The sequence below is a fragment of the Pseudorasbora parva genome, chromosome 15, assembly GCF_024679245.1.
Source record: "Pseudorasbora parva isolate DD20220531a chromosome 15, ASM2467924v1, whole genome shotgun sequence".
NCBI lineage: Eukaryota > Metazoa > Chordata > Actinopteri > Cypriniformes > Gobionidae > Pseudorasbora > Pseudorasbora parva.
The window spans coordinates 44697837-44714625 of record NC_090186.1 but is presented as its reverse complement, the minus strand read 5'-3'; the positions used below and the strand labels follow the sequence as shown (position 1 = coordinate 44714625).

At 41.8% G+C, this 16789-nt stretch overlaps 1 protein-coding gene across 3 annotated transcripts in view; it reads right to left on the bottom strand.

The window, feature by feature from the left end:
* prpf39 (PRP39 pre-mRNA processing factor 39 homolog (yeast)) overlaps positions 1-16789 on the bottom strand; it is a 45141-nt gene that overhangs the window by 22923 nt on the left and 5429 nt on the right. For all 3 annotated transcript variants that reach the window (XM_067418334.1, XM_067418335.1, XM_067418336.1), the window contains exons 3-7: positions 16185-16310; positions 15132-15250; positions 11071-11238; positions 10064-10226; positions 9578-9685 (exon numbers count right to left, since the gene is read on the bottom strand). In XM_067418334.1, coding sequence (XP_067274435.1) covers positions 9578-9685; positions 10064-10226; positions 11071-11238; positions 15132-15250; positions 16185-16310 — 684 coding nt within the window. The remainder of the gene's footprint in view (positions 1-9577; positions 9686-10063; positions 10227-11070; positions 11239-15131; positions 15251-16184; positions 16311-16789) is intronic.

Genomic DNA, 16789 nt, shown 5'->3' with positions numbered 1-16789 from the left:
GTCATTTGTCCATGGCATTTGTCAACTATAGTTGCCGCTTGGAATTTAGACCAATTATACAAAAAAGTATAGATCCGTTGTGAGATTGGTTTTGTTTAGATGATTCTAGAGACCTTCATGATTATAAGCTTCAGTATCTGAAAGGGAGACAGCAGGCTTGGATGCAACGCTATCAGAGCCGACAGACTCGTGTCAGACTAGGGATACACGGTATACTGGTACTGGAAAAATACCGGTATATATTTTATTTCAAACGGTACGATATCATGATTTTGCACATTTCAATATATGCTGCTTTTCCAAAATTCACCACTAGATGGCAGTGCGCTACCCAAATTGACCTGTAACAACCGGCAAATATGACAACAACAGAGACAAACAAAATGGATAAAGCAGTTGAATCTCACTCAAGATGCCCAAAACGAATTAATAAAGAGAGGAGTGAAATTTGTAATTACTTTGCTTATAAAACTGACGAAGAACTAGGGCTGCCCCCGACTAAAGATATTCCTAGTCGACTAACACTCCTGCATTTTAGCGCGCGCATGCATGAATTCAATGACACGGCAAATTTAAAATTCAATGTAAGCCTATTATTAAATCTATCCTCTGAGTTACGGATCGATCTTTAGAAATTAATATGAAAATCGATTCAGAATTGGTGTGTGTGTGCGTGTCGTTATATCTCCTCTAACTGTTACCACGAAATGCTATAAAATCGCTTAAATGATTTCCGTTCTCCATCCCGAGACGAGCGTGAAATGTTGAATCGGATTATGCAGATTGCTTTAGTGTAGTGCGATGTCTTTTGAAGCAAGAAGCCATTTGCTAATTTTGAGAGATTTTTGCTGAAATTATTTCTCACAAGTTTTCAAATGACTGATTTGATGTGATAAGCTTTCCTGATTAATTTACTAATAAACATTTGTGGTAATTTCCGACTTTATAAACTCAAAACTTGCATAATTGTACTCATTCTCGCGCAATATACCCGCGCTAATATCAGGCCGTGTGCTATCGGTTTAATATCGGTACTTCGGTATTAGATTGTGGTACCGTACCGAAGCCAAAATTGTGGTATCGAGCCATCCCTACTCTAACATTAGGAGTTTTATATATTATCGCGACAGCTAGAGATCTGTTCACATTAGATATAGATCCGGGTCGCTAGGGCTGGGCGATATGGCCACAAAAAAAACCCCGAATTGTTGCCAAAAAATTCAATTTACGATTTTAATCGATTTTTTCCCCCTCCTACTTAAAATCAATCTGCATGAAAAAGAAATTGTTCAAAACAAGTTGTAACTATTTTGTTTAGGTAAAATATTTGCGGCTTGGTAGAGTGCCTACCTGGGGTGCCAAACTTTCAGCATGGGAATAACCCACACCATTCCACAGTATAAATGGGCACCATATTTTTTGCATACATATCAAAGGTTTATTAATTGATATTCAGATCAAATTAACTTTTATTAACAACAGTAATGTGCAAAAAAAGTATAGGGAAAATTAAAATGTTATGCTCTTATTAAATATAGATTACCATTGTTCTCCAATAGTTTCACACTGAACTGACCGACAGCTTCAGTTATTATTAAATGAGCTCTTTACTTGCTTTCTGTGTAATTTAGTTTTTCATGAGACTTTGTACTTTTCTCCATATATTAGGGAGTGGCTAATAAATCAATAAGCGCTCTTCTGCTGGTTATAGTGGTGGGCACTGCATATCTTTTTTTAATAAAAAATGCTTCTTTGCCATAAAATTATAATTCATTACATTTATATAGCGCTTTTCTAGCCACACAAAGTACTTTACATTGAAGGGGGGAATCTCCTCAACCACCACCAATGTGCAGCACCACCTGATGATGCGACGGCAGCCATATTACGCCAGAACGCTCACTACACACCAGCTGATTGGTGGAGAGGAGACCGAGTGATGAAGCCAATCAGGATATGGGGATTATTAGGAGGCCATGATGGACAGGGGCCAGTGGGCAAATTTGGTCAGGATGCCGGGGTTACACCCCTACTCTTTATCGAAGGACATCCTGGGATTTTTAATGTCCACAGAGAGTCAGTACCTCAGTTTAACGTCTCATCCGAAAGACGGTGCTCTTTGTCAGTACAGTGGCCCTCATTTATCAATCTTGCGTAAAAACTGGTGTATATGTTGGCGTAAGATTATGCTTACACTCCTCTCACCGCCTGATTTATGAAACTGTGCGCACCTCTGCAATCCAGGTGCACGCAATACTTGCCCTTGATAAATCCCGCGGCTGAAAACGATCGTCATTAGAATAACACGCCCCTATATATTCATGTCTCTGCCGCCCGCACGCCCTCATTTTACGCCATGGACACACGGAAGACGGCAAAGAAGCGGAACTTCTCCGACGTGGAGATCGGGCGCGTCTCAATCATCTCACTAGTCCACTAGTCAGGGCACTGATTAGGACATAAGAGTCGCTTAATGTCACCCATAGGAATAAAGTGGAGCGCGGCGCGACAGAAGTGTTGCACGGACGAGTGGACCTGCAGCTGAGAGCAGTGTTTATGGGCGTGCATTTGCTCTTTCGCTCTGGTCACGCACGCGCACCCTTCCGGGAGATGAGCCCTTACGGCCCATACAAGGACCTTCCGCTCTGTCGACGTCAAGCGGACTCATACTTTGAAAAAATTCTCCGAAGACTTTGACACAGAAATACTCCATCAAACGTCCAACTTAGTGTTTGAAACTTTGTCCATGTTTAGGAAGGGAATCTAAGTCTTTAACAGTGTAAAAAGCTCTATGCATAAAACAGCATTTCACCGCCCCTTTAATAATACAGTCTTGTTCAAAATAATAGCAGTACAATGTGACTAACCAGAATAATCAAGGTTTTTAGTATATTTTTTATTGCTACGTGGCAAACAAGTTACCAGTAGGTTCAGTAGATTCTCAGAAAACAAACGAGACCCAGCATTCATGATATGCACGCTCTTAAGGCTGTGCAATTGGGCAATTAGTTGAATTAGTTGAAAGGGGTGTGTTCAAAAAAATAGCAGTTGATTCAATCACTGAGGTCATCAATTTTGTGAAGAAACAGGTGTGAATCAGGTGGCCCCTATTTAAGGATGAAGCCAACACTTGTTGAACATGCATTTGAAAGCTGAGGAAAATGGGTCGTTCAAGACATTGTTCAGAAGAACAGCGTACTTTGATTAAAAAGTTGATTAGAGAGGGGAAAACCTATAAAGAGGTGCAAAAAATGATAGGCTGTTCAGCTAAAATGATCTCCAATGCCTTAAAATGGAGAACAAAACCAGAGAGACGTGGAAGAAAACGGAAGACAACCATCAAAATGGATAGAAGAATAACCAGAATGGCAAAGGCTCAGCCAATGATCACCTCCAGGATGATCAAAGACAGTCTGGAGTTACCTGTAAGTTCTGTGACAGTTAGAAGACGTCTGTGTGAAGCTAATCTATTTTCAAGAATCCCCCGCAAAGTCCCTCTGTTAAAAAAAAGGCATGTGCAGAAGAGGTTACAATTTGCCAAAGAACACATCAACTGGCCTAAAGAGAAATGGAGGAACATTTTGTGGACTGATGAGAGTAAAATTGTTCTTTTTGGGTCCAAGGGCCACAGGCAGTTTGTGAGACGACCCCCAAACTCTGAATTCAAGCCACAGTACACAGTGAAGACAGTGAAGCATGGAGGTGCAAGCATCATGATATGGGCATGTTTCTCCTACTATGGTGTTGGGCCTATTTATCGCATACCAGGGATCATGGATCAGTTTGCATATGTTAAAATACTTGAAGAGGTCGTGTTGCCCTATGCTGAAGAGGACATGCCCTTGAAACGGTTGTTTCAACAAGACAATGACCCAAAACACACTAGTAAACGGGCAAAGTCTTGGTTCCAAACCAACAAAATTAATGTTATGGAGTGGCCAGCCCAATCTCCAGACCTTAATCCAATTGAGAACTTGTGGGGTGATTTCAAAAATGCTGTTTCTGAAGCAAAACCAAGAAATGTGAATGAATTGTGGAATGTTGTTAAAGAATCATGGAGGGGAATAACAGCTGAGAGGTGCCACAAGTTGGTTGACTCCATGCCACACAGATGTCAAGCAGTTTTAAAAAACTGTGGTCATACAACTAAATATTAGTTTAGTGATTCACAGGATTGCTAAATCCCAGAAGAAAAAAAATGTTTGTACAAAATAGTTTTGAGTTTGTACAGTCAAAGGTAGACACTGCTATTTTTTTGAACACACCCCTTTCAACTAATTGCCCAATTGCACAGCCTTAAGAGCGTGCATATCATGAATGCTGGGTCTCATTTGTTTTCTGAGAATCTACTGAACCTACTGGTAACTTGTTTGCTACGTAACAATAAAAAATATACTAAAAACCTTGATTATTCTGGTTAGTCACATTGTACTGCTATTATTTTGAACAATACTGTACGTGTTTCTCGGTTAAGGGTAGGTAAACAGACATGTGCTGAATTAGAGACGATAAAAGTAAGTGGGTCCAATATAATTGGCCTTAAAAAGTGGGTGGCCCAACTCGACCGCAACAGAAAAAAGTCACATAGCCGGAACATGCGATGTGAAGGGTAGTAGTATTTTTTTACGGTCTATGGTAGTAGTCCATGGTGTATTAAGGAAGCACACAGTAAACACGAGTGTGTTGCTGGAGTGACATGCACGTTCCTCATGCCGGCACAGTGATTGGTTCGCTGTGCCGCTGCTCACCGCTAACGGCCAAACATTCACTGCTAAAATGCGCGACGAAGAGGATGCGAAGAGGAAAAAAAAAGGTTCGTACTAGGGGTGTGCACGAATATTCGAATAGTCGAATATTCGATCTGTAATTAACATTCGAAAACTAAAAATACTATTCGAATTTTATTTTGTTAATTGGCTGGCAGTAAATGCAGTTGTAGCAGATATCAAGTGGTACCCTCAGGACAGAAGGACAGCCAAACATGGACGAGATGAAGGATGTACATTTATTTACTTTAAAGAAAAACTAGGTTGGAGCAAAATTAGAAAACACACACACTGGAAGGCCTACTGTTTCACTCCGCACTTCCCCCGCTGCATTCAGTCAGACTGAGCGCGAACGCTTAAAGGGGAAGCGATAACGCATCCTAAGGTGCGCCACTAATTAAGGCCCCACCTACAACAATTGGTAGGAACTCCCGACTGGAACCATTGAAAATTAAACATAAATAACAATGAAAGGGTAACATTAAGTTGTGATGAAGTTAAAACATTTACAAAAATATTTATTTCAACACAAATAAGTTAAGGTAAAATAAAATAATAAAAGTAGGATGACAAAATAAAAAGTCACAAGCAACTGGCTACACAGTGCATCCATGAGAAATCCCTCTAAATCTCGCAGTTATATCTCAATCCACTGGGTGGCGTTGTGGAGCAGGTTAATAATTTAAGTGCATTTGATCACAATGTCGTCGTCTGCCTCGCAATGTTTGGAATTAACGTTACTTCGATGAAAATTGAAAATGCTGTTTGCACTATGATGAAAATGCACAAAATGGAGTTACTTTTGATGAAATCAATTACTGAAACTGAGTTATAATGATATCACCACCACAAACGAGAATCACATGAAATCCAAACACCAGTGGAATGAGCGATCACTGCTCAGGAGTGCAGGTAAGCTCATCTGTAGCTAAGTTACCCCGAGTGCGAGTGAGATATCTTATGATAGCAAAATGATCTCGAGACAAATGCTTCCTTTAAAGTTCTTTGAGGGTTTATGAACAGAAAATACAAAGTTCTTCACTCAGACTTCACTTAACCGATATCTTGGTCTCCGCAACGCCTGTCAGTGGCGCATTTTCTCACCCGAGAATAATATCATAATTCAATAATATTATAGTTTATCCCTACATGAAAATGTGAAACAATACAAAGTAAACACATCAGCCATATCAAACACACACACACACAGGTCGGTAGGCTAGCCTATTGACGTTTATGTGTGTGTGTGTGTGTACGTCACGCTAACTGACGCGCTCTGCGCTCGTGCTCCTTGAGCTTATAATGCTTTTGTTCTTTAGGCATTTTTTTACACACTGTTTAATGTTTTAAAAACCTTAAGATATAACGTAAGCGTGTTGTGTACATTGCCTAATCATAAGCTTGTTCAGAAATGGTGACGACATGTTTAGAGAAAAAAAGAAAGAAACATCTCTCATTTTCTCAAAATACCTAATTTAAATAAACGAATATTCGAATATTCGATTTTTATGAGCCCAAATATTCGAATACAATATTTTGGGAAAATGCCCATCCCTAGTTCGTACCAGAAATCATCTTTTTGGGACTATTTTGGCTACATAAAGGAGGATGTTGAACAAAAAGAGGTACTTTGCATGGAGTGTCTTGTGACCACAAAAGAAAACACCACCAATTTGTCTGATCACTTAAAACGGCACCACAAAGATCTTTACGACGAATACAAAGCAGGGCTCGACATTAACGCTTGTCCGGGACATGTGGGTGTTTTGAAGGGACAAGTTAAAGAGAATTTTACTTGACTGACGCACAAGAGCCGGATTAAAACAAGAAATAACTAGCGAATCACCAAAATGCAAGAATGTTTGTGCATTTATTTAGTGTAAGTGGCGATCGATTGTGGATAATATATAATGAACTGATGATAATAAGGTCGCGCTGCTGACGCTCGTGCAGCCTCTCGAGGAGAAATCACAACACTAGAGCGTTTTCCTGAAGACCATCACGACTGAAAATGACACTGATATGACAGCTCCATAAACAACTAATTAACATTCACTTAGTCACTTACATTTTTAGATGCAATATTTAGTGTTGTTGTTCTATTTCAGCAGGGAAAATCGCTCACAGCAGACCCATAACACGTCTCACTCATAGCAACAAGTGTGAACGATTCAGCGTTCGAATGAATCGTTTGAATGAACGACTCAGTGACTCACACATTAAGACGGTCACCTGCTGCCACCTACTGGAGGTTTAGTTTCATGTTTACACATATTTTCCAACATTTCTTTTTGTCACTTGTAATGAAGCTTGCTTATTAGTGAAATTATTAATATCACGGATTGGTAATTATTGACTTTAGCCTGGATTAATGGCTCTCAAAATCGCAATATATATCGTTGGGGGAAAAAAATTTGCAATGTAATTTTTTTCCAATATCGTGCAGGCCTAATTAATATTATGTGTTTCAATCACTGAATGAAGCCTGCTTTATTTGGGACAAGAGTCGCAACCTTAAATTGCTTGCAAAAAACCCTTGATCAGCACTAAAAGTTTGCTCATTTAAACCATTATGCACAGGAAGCATGAGGGTGAAGGCGAGACTTAATTTACTTGTTTTTGTGTAAGTAACACCGTGTCCTAACTACACACGACACGATAAGATTCCAGCAAAAAGCAACTTGAATGTCCCCACCAGACGCAACGCGAATACGAGATGCAACAAATCAATCAAAAACAGCCAATCAGAACAGCGAGTGGGCGGAGTCTAGCGGCAAAAGCACCAGCGATTAATCTTGACAGCACTCGCAAGGAAGTCTACATTATCAAATTCACAAATATTACACCGTTTAAACTACTAAAATACATACAGAGTTACTAAAACAATCGTTGTCATAGAATATAGTTGTTTGTTGTTCACAGTTTGAACGCATTTGTTTCAATGCATTTAATTTCAAGATCTGAGGTGAATTTTCCTTGGCTGCCTTTAGTATGACAAAGCTGGGAGCGCTAAATGATATTCAAAGTAACATTACACACTTAACATTAAATAAAGCACAAAAAAACACTACCTAAGATTAACATTGCCATGTTTTGTGTTGTTGTTCCAGCCGCGACGTCGCACAAAAATAAAAAACGTTTCTAAAATAGATTAATCGTGTGTCGCTGTCGCAGCTGGCTAGGACAAAAACTCAAATTAACATGGAAAAGACGCCTTTTATCGCACGTTGCTTGTAGTTAGAACAGTGTAATGCGTTGTCAAATATGTTTAAGCTTAAATAGACTACCTATACAAGTAGTTATGTCTCTTTGTATTAATTGGTCCTGTTTAGGGCTGGGATAAACGATTATTTTTTAAACGATTAATCTAGCGATTATTTTTCCGATGCATCGATTAATCTAACGATTAATTTTTCCTGTCCGATTCGGTTACGATTCGATTCGGTTACCGATTATCTCCCCATTAATTGCCAATTTATACAGTGATTTAATCTGAAAGTGATTTAAACAGGTTGGAGTTTGCACACTGCCTGTGACGCGCGGAAAACGCGTGCATGCTAGAAATAGAAGAGCGCCTATTTTTCACGTGTGTTGGGAGCGTCTCCAGGCAAAATAGAATAGGAAAAGATGTTTATATATCATTTTGACACGAATACATATTATTAAATTACATTTTCATGTTTGAAAGTCTGTAGGTTTACATAAATGCAGATATAGGCCTAATTGTAATAATAAAAACCGTCAATTATTGATTTTGAAAGATTGCAACTGTCAATACAGAACGAAATATTCTGTAGCCTATTTTGCCGTAAATACCATAGATATGTGGCTACTGCCGACGTTTTCTTTGCTGTATCAGTAGGCTATTTATGTTTAACATTAGGAATAGGGCTTCCCTCCGCATCAATAGCAGCAGCAGCGCCGCGTCAGACACGTTTCTATAGTGTCCAAAGGCAGAGAAAACGGCACGCAGCCCCGTGGCTGACCCGCAACAGAAACGCCACGCGCATCCGCGGCATGACAGTGAAAACAGTTACATGTAGAGTGCATTATGGGCGCCAATATTCCGTTTAAAACCGGAATAGTCCTGGGATGAAACTGCTCACTTAGAGGATGAATACCCTCGGTCACATCAGCGCGATTAGACATTGAACATTTTAATTTTAAAACAGCTTATTATGTAGGTAGCCAATGTGTCCGATGCTTTCACTTGATGCAAACGTTTGTTTTTGTGATTAAAATACATAAAATATTACCAAACATCTGTCTTCCTGTGTGCAGAAATCTGTTTATGTAGCCGTGACAACAAAACGCGTGCGCGCACGGAGCAAGCGCTCTTAACACATGCGCGCATGCCTGTGATGCTCCGTGCGCACCGCGCGCCAACCCCATAGACTGTGGCCAACCCGCAAGCCTTGCACTTCTGAAAGTCTGAGGAGCCACTCGTGTTGCTACCATAGATATACATAATAAATAATATACTTAATTACATAATATACTTTATTATGTACATCTATGGTTGCTACTACTCTCCGGCGCCGCCATCTTTATTTTGAGTCTGACGAATCGACGTGCATATTTTGCGTCGACATATTTTTTGCGTCGACGTCACGCGTTGTCCCAGCCCTAGTCCTGTTAATGATGAGACGCGCGTCATTGACAAAATGTGCAACCAGAACGGTTCGAATATTCGTGTTTTTTTTATAGGGAATATTCGAATGCCATTTTTTAACTATTTTGACAGCCCTAATTAAGATGGCACCTGTAAACAGAAATGTGATTTGGTGAAGCTTGCGATCCGACACACTCACCCCCTCCTCGAAGGCCCAGCGTTTGCTGACTTCATGCTCGTTGTGGTTGAACACCTCCTGCCGAGTCTCGATCACTTTGTGCCTCATGTTCTCGATCTCCGTCACTCTCTGGAGGGCAAAACACAGCGTCCTGAGCATCGCATTGTGAAGCCGCAAACATTTTATCTCGTCTGATGTCCAGCTACGCAAAAGGTCTACGTCACCATGAGTTTGACAGAAACAGTACGGTTTGCACACCCAGTGAATCAGCTGTGGCCCAAGCCCCGGTGCTGGGAGGGACGGTGGCATTTCGTCACGGGCCCGTCCCACTTTAAGCCCAAGTCCCTGATTGGATGCCAACCTGGACCCCTCAGGTTTTCATTGGCTGCTAACGGAAAGACACCTCTTCAAACCTGCACACGTTTTGCTTGTCTCCAGGATCAGCTAGACGCCCCTGCCTACCTCTGCCATGTTTGATAAACCCGCTCAGACCGCAGCTTTCCTTACCTTAGCGGGATCTGGAAGGTCATCCGTGCCTGGAGGAAGCTCTTCACCGGGGGCGTCGTCTCCGCTAGGCTTATTAGCATTAGCCAGCTCCACTCGCAGCGCCACAAACTCCTCCTCAGACAGGAAGTGCTTGGGGTTGTTGCTCTGCACATGTTCTTTGAACCTGAACGAAAAGAGCGGCAACGTTTATTTCTGCAATTTAAAGGGATAGTTCACCCGAAAATGAGCCTGTGATGTTTATCTGCAGGGCATCTGAGATGTGTTTGTTTCTTCAGGAGAACTCAGATGAAGATTTCTAACAGCCGTTGCTCGTATAATGCGTGTCAATGGGGTGTATTTCTATGAGAGTTAAAAACACACAGACATACGAATCCATATTAAACCCTGAGGCTCGCGGAGACACACTGATGTCTTAAGACACGAACCGATCGCTTTCTGCCAGAAACACAACAGTATGCGTGTTATTCTTTACCTCATATCAGACGAATCTCTAGTGTTCCCAACGCCATTACTTCCACTGAAGAAGGTCAAAATACTGGCGCGATTATAGATATATTTAAGGTGATGCCTCATTCGACTGATCGGCTCAGGCACTAATGAGGCATCTACGTAAATATATCTATGATCGCATCAGTATTTTAACCTTCTAGAGTGGAAGTAATGGCGATGGGAACACTAGATGAGATTCGTCTGATATGAGGTAAAGAATAACAAATACTGTTGTGTTTCTGGCAGAAAGCGACCGTTTCGTGTCTTAAGACATCAGTGTGTCTCCACGAGCCTCAGGGTTTAATATAGATACGTATGTCTGTGTGTTTTGCCCATTGACACGCAATATACGATCAACAGTTGAGTTAAAAACCTTCATTTGTGCTCTACTGAAGAAACAAACACACCTAGGATGCCCTGGGGGTCAGCAGAAAAACATCACAGGCTCATTTATGGCTGAACTATCACTTTAAGGCGGCAGACATCCAAAGTGTTGAATGCTAAGATGTGGAGCTCACTTTTGAAAGTGTTGGGAGTACAGCTGCGTGGGAATGCAGAGGATGCGGTCGTAGACGGCAGTGACATTGGCCAGCTTGTCCTGCTCCGTCTCCCAGCCGATGTAAGCCTCCCACAGACGGTCAGAACGGAAGTCCGTGCCACAGGCCAGAACTGCATGCTCATAGGACCTGAAAGAACACAAGCAAACCACTGAGCCAAGGTATCCACCTTCAAAAACTAAGACAATTCCTGTTAATACACTTTGAAATTGATAACCTATATACCATGCCCCTTTTTACAAGACGTAATGCATCTCTGATGAGTGAGTGTGTGAAGTTTCAACTCCAAATACCGCACAGATCATTTGTTATAGCATGTTAAAGTTGTCACTTTTTGAGGGTGAGCATAAACGCGCCTTTTGTGTGTGTGTGTCCCTTTAAATGCAAATGAGCTGCTGCTCCCTGCCCCCTTTCAGGAAGAGGGTGGAGAGGTAGCTTCAAGAGCTCATGCTAGCAGCTCTGATCAACACACACACAGAAAACGAGAAACTGTTCAATCTTTTATGATCAAACCGGAGACGGAAAACGATAAGAGACACGAGAAGAGGCAACATGTGGACGTTTCTGAAGTTATGAGTTTCTGATCTTCAAGTCATTGATTAGCATTTTTGTCATGATAATCTCTAAACCGCTGGTGAGATGAGCCAGAGGATATCTGATGATGAAGAGAGAACAGGGATAGCGTAGTTTAATCACGGTTTTAATTTAGGGCTGGGCAACAAAAAAAAAAATTTGATTATTCTTTTTTTTTTTTTAAATCTGGTCGATTCATGGCCTTTGAGAATCAATTCTGAATTGATTTTTTCCCATATTTATTTCCGCTGACTTTGAACATAAAATTAACGTAACTAATTACAATGACTTCAGTGCCGTTTGTTCTTTTCTCAGAGAAAAGCTTAACTCCAATGCTACGTTCACACCGCACGCGAATGACGCGATTCGCGCGAGTGATTTACATGTTAAGTCAATGCAGAGACGCGAATAGGCAGTCTGCGGCGCGATTCGCGCGAATGAGGCGGCGCGAATGGCGCGAATGAAGCGGCAATGATCACGCGAATTGAGCGTTTTGAACGCGTGATTCGTGCGAAACACGCGAATCGCTCAAGTTGAAAAATCTGAACTTTGGCGGATATTCACGCCGCGTTAACCAATGAGGAGCCTGCTTACTGCTGTCACGTGGTGAAGTGACGGATGGGAAACCCATAGGGGAAACCCCGAGTCCAGAGTAATTTAAAAATACTACTGTATTGTGTCACAAAATGTACTTTTAATAGTTTTTCAGGCGAGAATGTTGTTGTTTAAAGCTCAAATATGTGATTTATTTATTAAGAGAGCTCCTATTTGAAAATTTGATCTGGTGTTTTCGGAGGTGTGAGACCCAGACGATCACCGGAGCTCAGCGCTCATCAACCCCGGTGAGAGCGGCCTTAACTCGGCTAGTCCTTCTGCCGACTGCCGCTGCGAATTCGCGTCTGTTGTGTAGTGAATGTCACACGCGAATGAGCACTTTTTGTATAAAAAAAAAACACAGATTTGAGCATTAAACAACAATATTATCGCCTGAAAAAGTCTTCAAACTACGTTTTGTCACACATTAACAGTAGTATTTTTTACAGAAAAGAAGTCAAGTGACCCAGTCAAAATGACTAGCAGAAACCCCTCCCATGACGCGAATTCGCGTCTGTTGTGTAGGGAATGTCAAACGCGAATGAAGCGAATTTGACGCGCGAATGAAGCGAATGGATTCAAAATGTTCACGCGTCCAACTTCGCGCGAGTAGCGCGATTTATTCGCGTCATTCGCGTGCGGTGTGAACGCAGCACAAGAGTTCTAGAGTCGCGGTCAGATCTGATTCGAGAGACCGCCGTTCGCCAGCTTCTGTGTTCACTAGAAGCACGCAAACGCAACTCGGCCGTCGTCATATACACGATGTGACTGGACCGTCAAGAGTTTGGCGTTTACAGCTCAGAAGGGTATTGAGAGTTGCTAGACGACACTCGCGGGCAGATTAGATTTGCTGCCGCTAGGGTGCGTCTAGATTTCTAGGCTACCATTTGCCTTGAGTGATCTTACAAAGGAGCAAGAGGTGCACATTTATCCATTCAGTGTTTAAAAGGCAGCTTCCAGTCGTTATCGCCTTTTAAAATGGTGATGTGAAATGCTGTAGTAATACTAAAAATCTGCAGAACCATTTGATGTGACAACACACAGCTGAGCACACAACTGCTAAAAATAGATCACATACACATGAATGATTGTATTAAATCTATATTCATTTGAGTTGAATCGAGAATCTAATCGATTTGAGGGCTTGTGAATTGAAATCAAATCGGAACATCTGAATCGACACCCAGCCCTATTATAATATCTGCTGATGACCAGAGAACAGGGATAGTTTAGTTTAATTACGGTTATAACCTTCTCATCTTGCTTTATGACATGCGAGTGCATTTGTGTTCGTACTGTATCAATAAATGTGAAAGACGGACGACAGCTCGAGCGACTCCCAAATGTCCTCGACTAAAGCAACTCCACGTGTCTCCGGGGGCGGGGTTACGCAAATGTTAGGGTTAGTAATGACACTAACTCGTTGTCCAGCCATTTGTTGCAGTCCTTAAAAAGTGATTTCTGTATAAGAAAATATCTCCCTTTGCTTTGAACGTCGTAACTTTGCATGTCGTAAATGCTCAAACAGCAACACTACACACTCACTAAAGTTAAACAAGTAAAATCATAATCAAACACCCCTTTAAAGGGGGGGTGAAACACTCAGTTTCAGTCAATCTCATGTCAATCTTGAGTACCTATAGAGTAGTATTGCATCCTTCATATCTCCGAAAAGTCTTTAGTTTTATCATATTTATAAAAGAAATATAGGCTGTACCGAGTCTTTCCGGAAAAAACCGAGCGCCTGGAGGCGTATCGTGTGGGCGGAGCTAAAGAATGACAAGCACGCAAAGCGGTGACGTCCTCAAGCGTGGAGAAACCCATGGCTCTCTCAGCTAATACAGATAATGATCCAGAATCAAATCTGAGGGAAATAAATTGAACAGGAGAAACGGCAACATCAGGACGTCCGTCTCTGTGGTATGTAAGTTACTGTATTTAATGGCCTCTCCACATTTCTGTGTGTTTACTCGCAGTGTATGAGGACATGATTCGGTTTATGGACTATTGTATGCGACTAGACCTTAGAAGTAGCAAGCATACTGTAACGTTATACAGAGAACAACAATGGAGTAACCGTTAGCGCATTTGAATGACGAAGCACGCGATCGTGTCGTTTACTGATGTTTACTCATGCGTCCGTAGCCAAAAGCAGAGACATTTGAAGCAGTTTAAGTTAACTCACCGGCTGCTTCCAAAGACGGACCGAAACTTTATCGCTGGGACTGCTCCGTCAAAAACACACTTCTTTGGTATGATTTGGTAAAGTCCTGTGACAGCAGTAGCGTGTAAATCCATTTTGAGACGCAACTGAAACGATGTGAAGCTTCCCGTCATTTCTGCGTTCAAATCGGTTCAAATGCAGCGCTGCCTTCCCGGAATGCTGTGCTGAAGCGTTGAAGTCGCTCGACGTCACCCATAGGAATAAAGAGAAGCGCGGCGCCACATAAGTGTTCACGGACGACTGGATCTGCATCTGAGAGACTGTTTACAGGGTGCTCTAGTCACGCACGCGCGCACCCTACCGGGAGAAGAGCCCGTACGGCCCATACAAGGACCTTCCGCTCTTATTAACGTCAAGCCGACCCATACTCGAAAAAAACTCTCCGACACTTGTGAGAAACCGGAAGGAGTATTTTTGACACAGAAATACTCATCAAACGTCCAACATTAGTTTTTGAAACTTTGTCTATGTTTAGGATGGGAATCCAAGTCTTTAACAGTGGAAAAAGCTCAGTATGCATGAAACAGCATTTCACCCCCCCTTTAATAATCTTAATTTAAAGACCCACGGTTAACATACAACAAGCTTAACCTGTCTATGAAGCTCCTAGTTTTAAGTCAGGTGCACTTACGCTCTGATACGGTTTTCGGCCTCTCCGTCGCTGGTGTCTTGGTTCTCTCGCAGGAAAGTGATGTAATGAAGCCACAAATCGACGCTGAGCGGGATGGCCTGCAGGCCTCGGCGGTAAACCTGCGGCGGAAATAAGAGTCACATCGGCTCATTTATACAAAATCTTCACAAAGATGAGAACTTGAAAGCAAGAATGTCTTGAAAATGTCATTTCACTACAAAATGAAGTCCAGAACACACCGTTTCAAAGCAGTTTTACAGAACAAAAAATCATGATGTTTATAACACAAGCAATTATACACTATTTTGCCAAATGTTATGGAATGCCTACATACACATGAACTTTAATGCCATCCCATTGTTAATCCGTGGGGTTTAATATGGAGTCGGCCCACCCTCTCTAACAGTTCCAGCTCTTCTGGGAAGGCTTTCCTCAAGGTTTAGGAGTGTGTTTATGGGGATTTTTGCCCATTCTTCTTAAAGCTCATTTGTGAGGTCAGGCACTGATGTTGGACGAGAAGGCCTGGCTCTCAGTCTCCGCTCTAATTCATCCCAAAGCTGTTCTATCAGGTTGAGCTCAGGACTCTGTGCAGGCCAGTCAAGTTCCTCCACACCAAACTCCTCATCCATGTCTTTATGGACCGACGCTTTGTGCTCTGGAGCGCAGTCATGCTGGGACAGGAAGGGGCCGTCCACAAACTGATCCAAAATGTCTTGGTGAAGCATTAAGAGGTCCTTTCACTAGAACTAAGGGGCCAACCCCTGAAAAACACCCCACCCCATAATCCCCCCTCCACCAAACTTTACACTTGGCACAATGCAGTCAGGTGAGTCCCGTTCTCCTGGCGACCGCCAAAACCAGACTCGTTCATTGGATTGCCAGACAGAAGCGTGATTGGTTACGTCAGAATTCAATGATTTGCAGAGGTGTCCATATACTTTTGACAATATTGTGTATATGGTTAGAGGAGATAAATCATACTAAAGAAAATGTAAACTTTTGTGACTTCAGCAACAAAAATGATCTCGAGTTTTGCCGCTTAATCAGACTCACCTCATCAGCCATCTGGATGTATCCATGTTTCCTCTCAATATCAGCGTATTTCTTCCAGTACCCATAACAGTAAGGATAATGCAGGAAAAACGCATCAAACGCCTTCCTTGATGCCAGAAGGTGGTTCTGAAACAAAAGAAGAGCGGGGGGTTATGTTCGTCTGTTATAGGACAACTTAGTTTGAATAAAAAAAAATTACATTAACAGTCTGACAGTCATAAACAGGACTCAGGAAAAATAAAATCTTAATGTTTGAAACAGCAGATTATCAGCTTAATCGATATGAAGTGCCACTATATGCAATCATCACCGCTCTGTTTGTCGACCGCATCAGACGTCGACGGCGTCCTCTCCAGCGGCTGAACGTTCACGGATGCCATAGCAACTCTCAACGGCCACCAGGACTTATACGGTTTTATAAAAGCTATTTATTTGTTGTAAAGTGTAATAATCATCTCAGAAAAAATAAATTCTAATGTCAGGCGCAGTTGAAGTAGTTAATGATTGTTTGCTTACATGTGTAGGTTTAGGGACAGTGTCATTATGCCAACATTATCGTCATAACTTCTTACAAAATAAAAAGTTTATCCCTCTCGTCAACATTA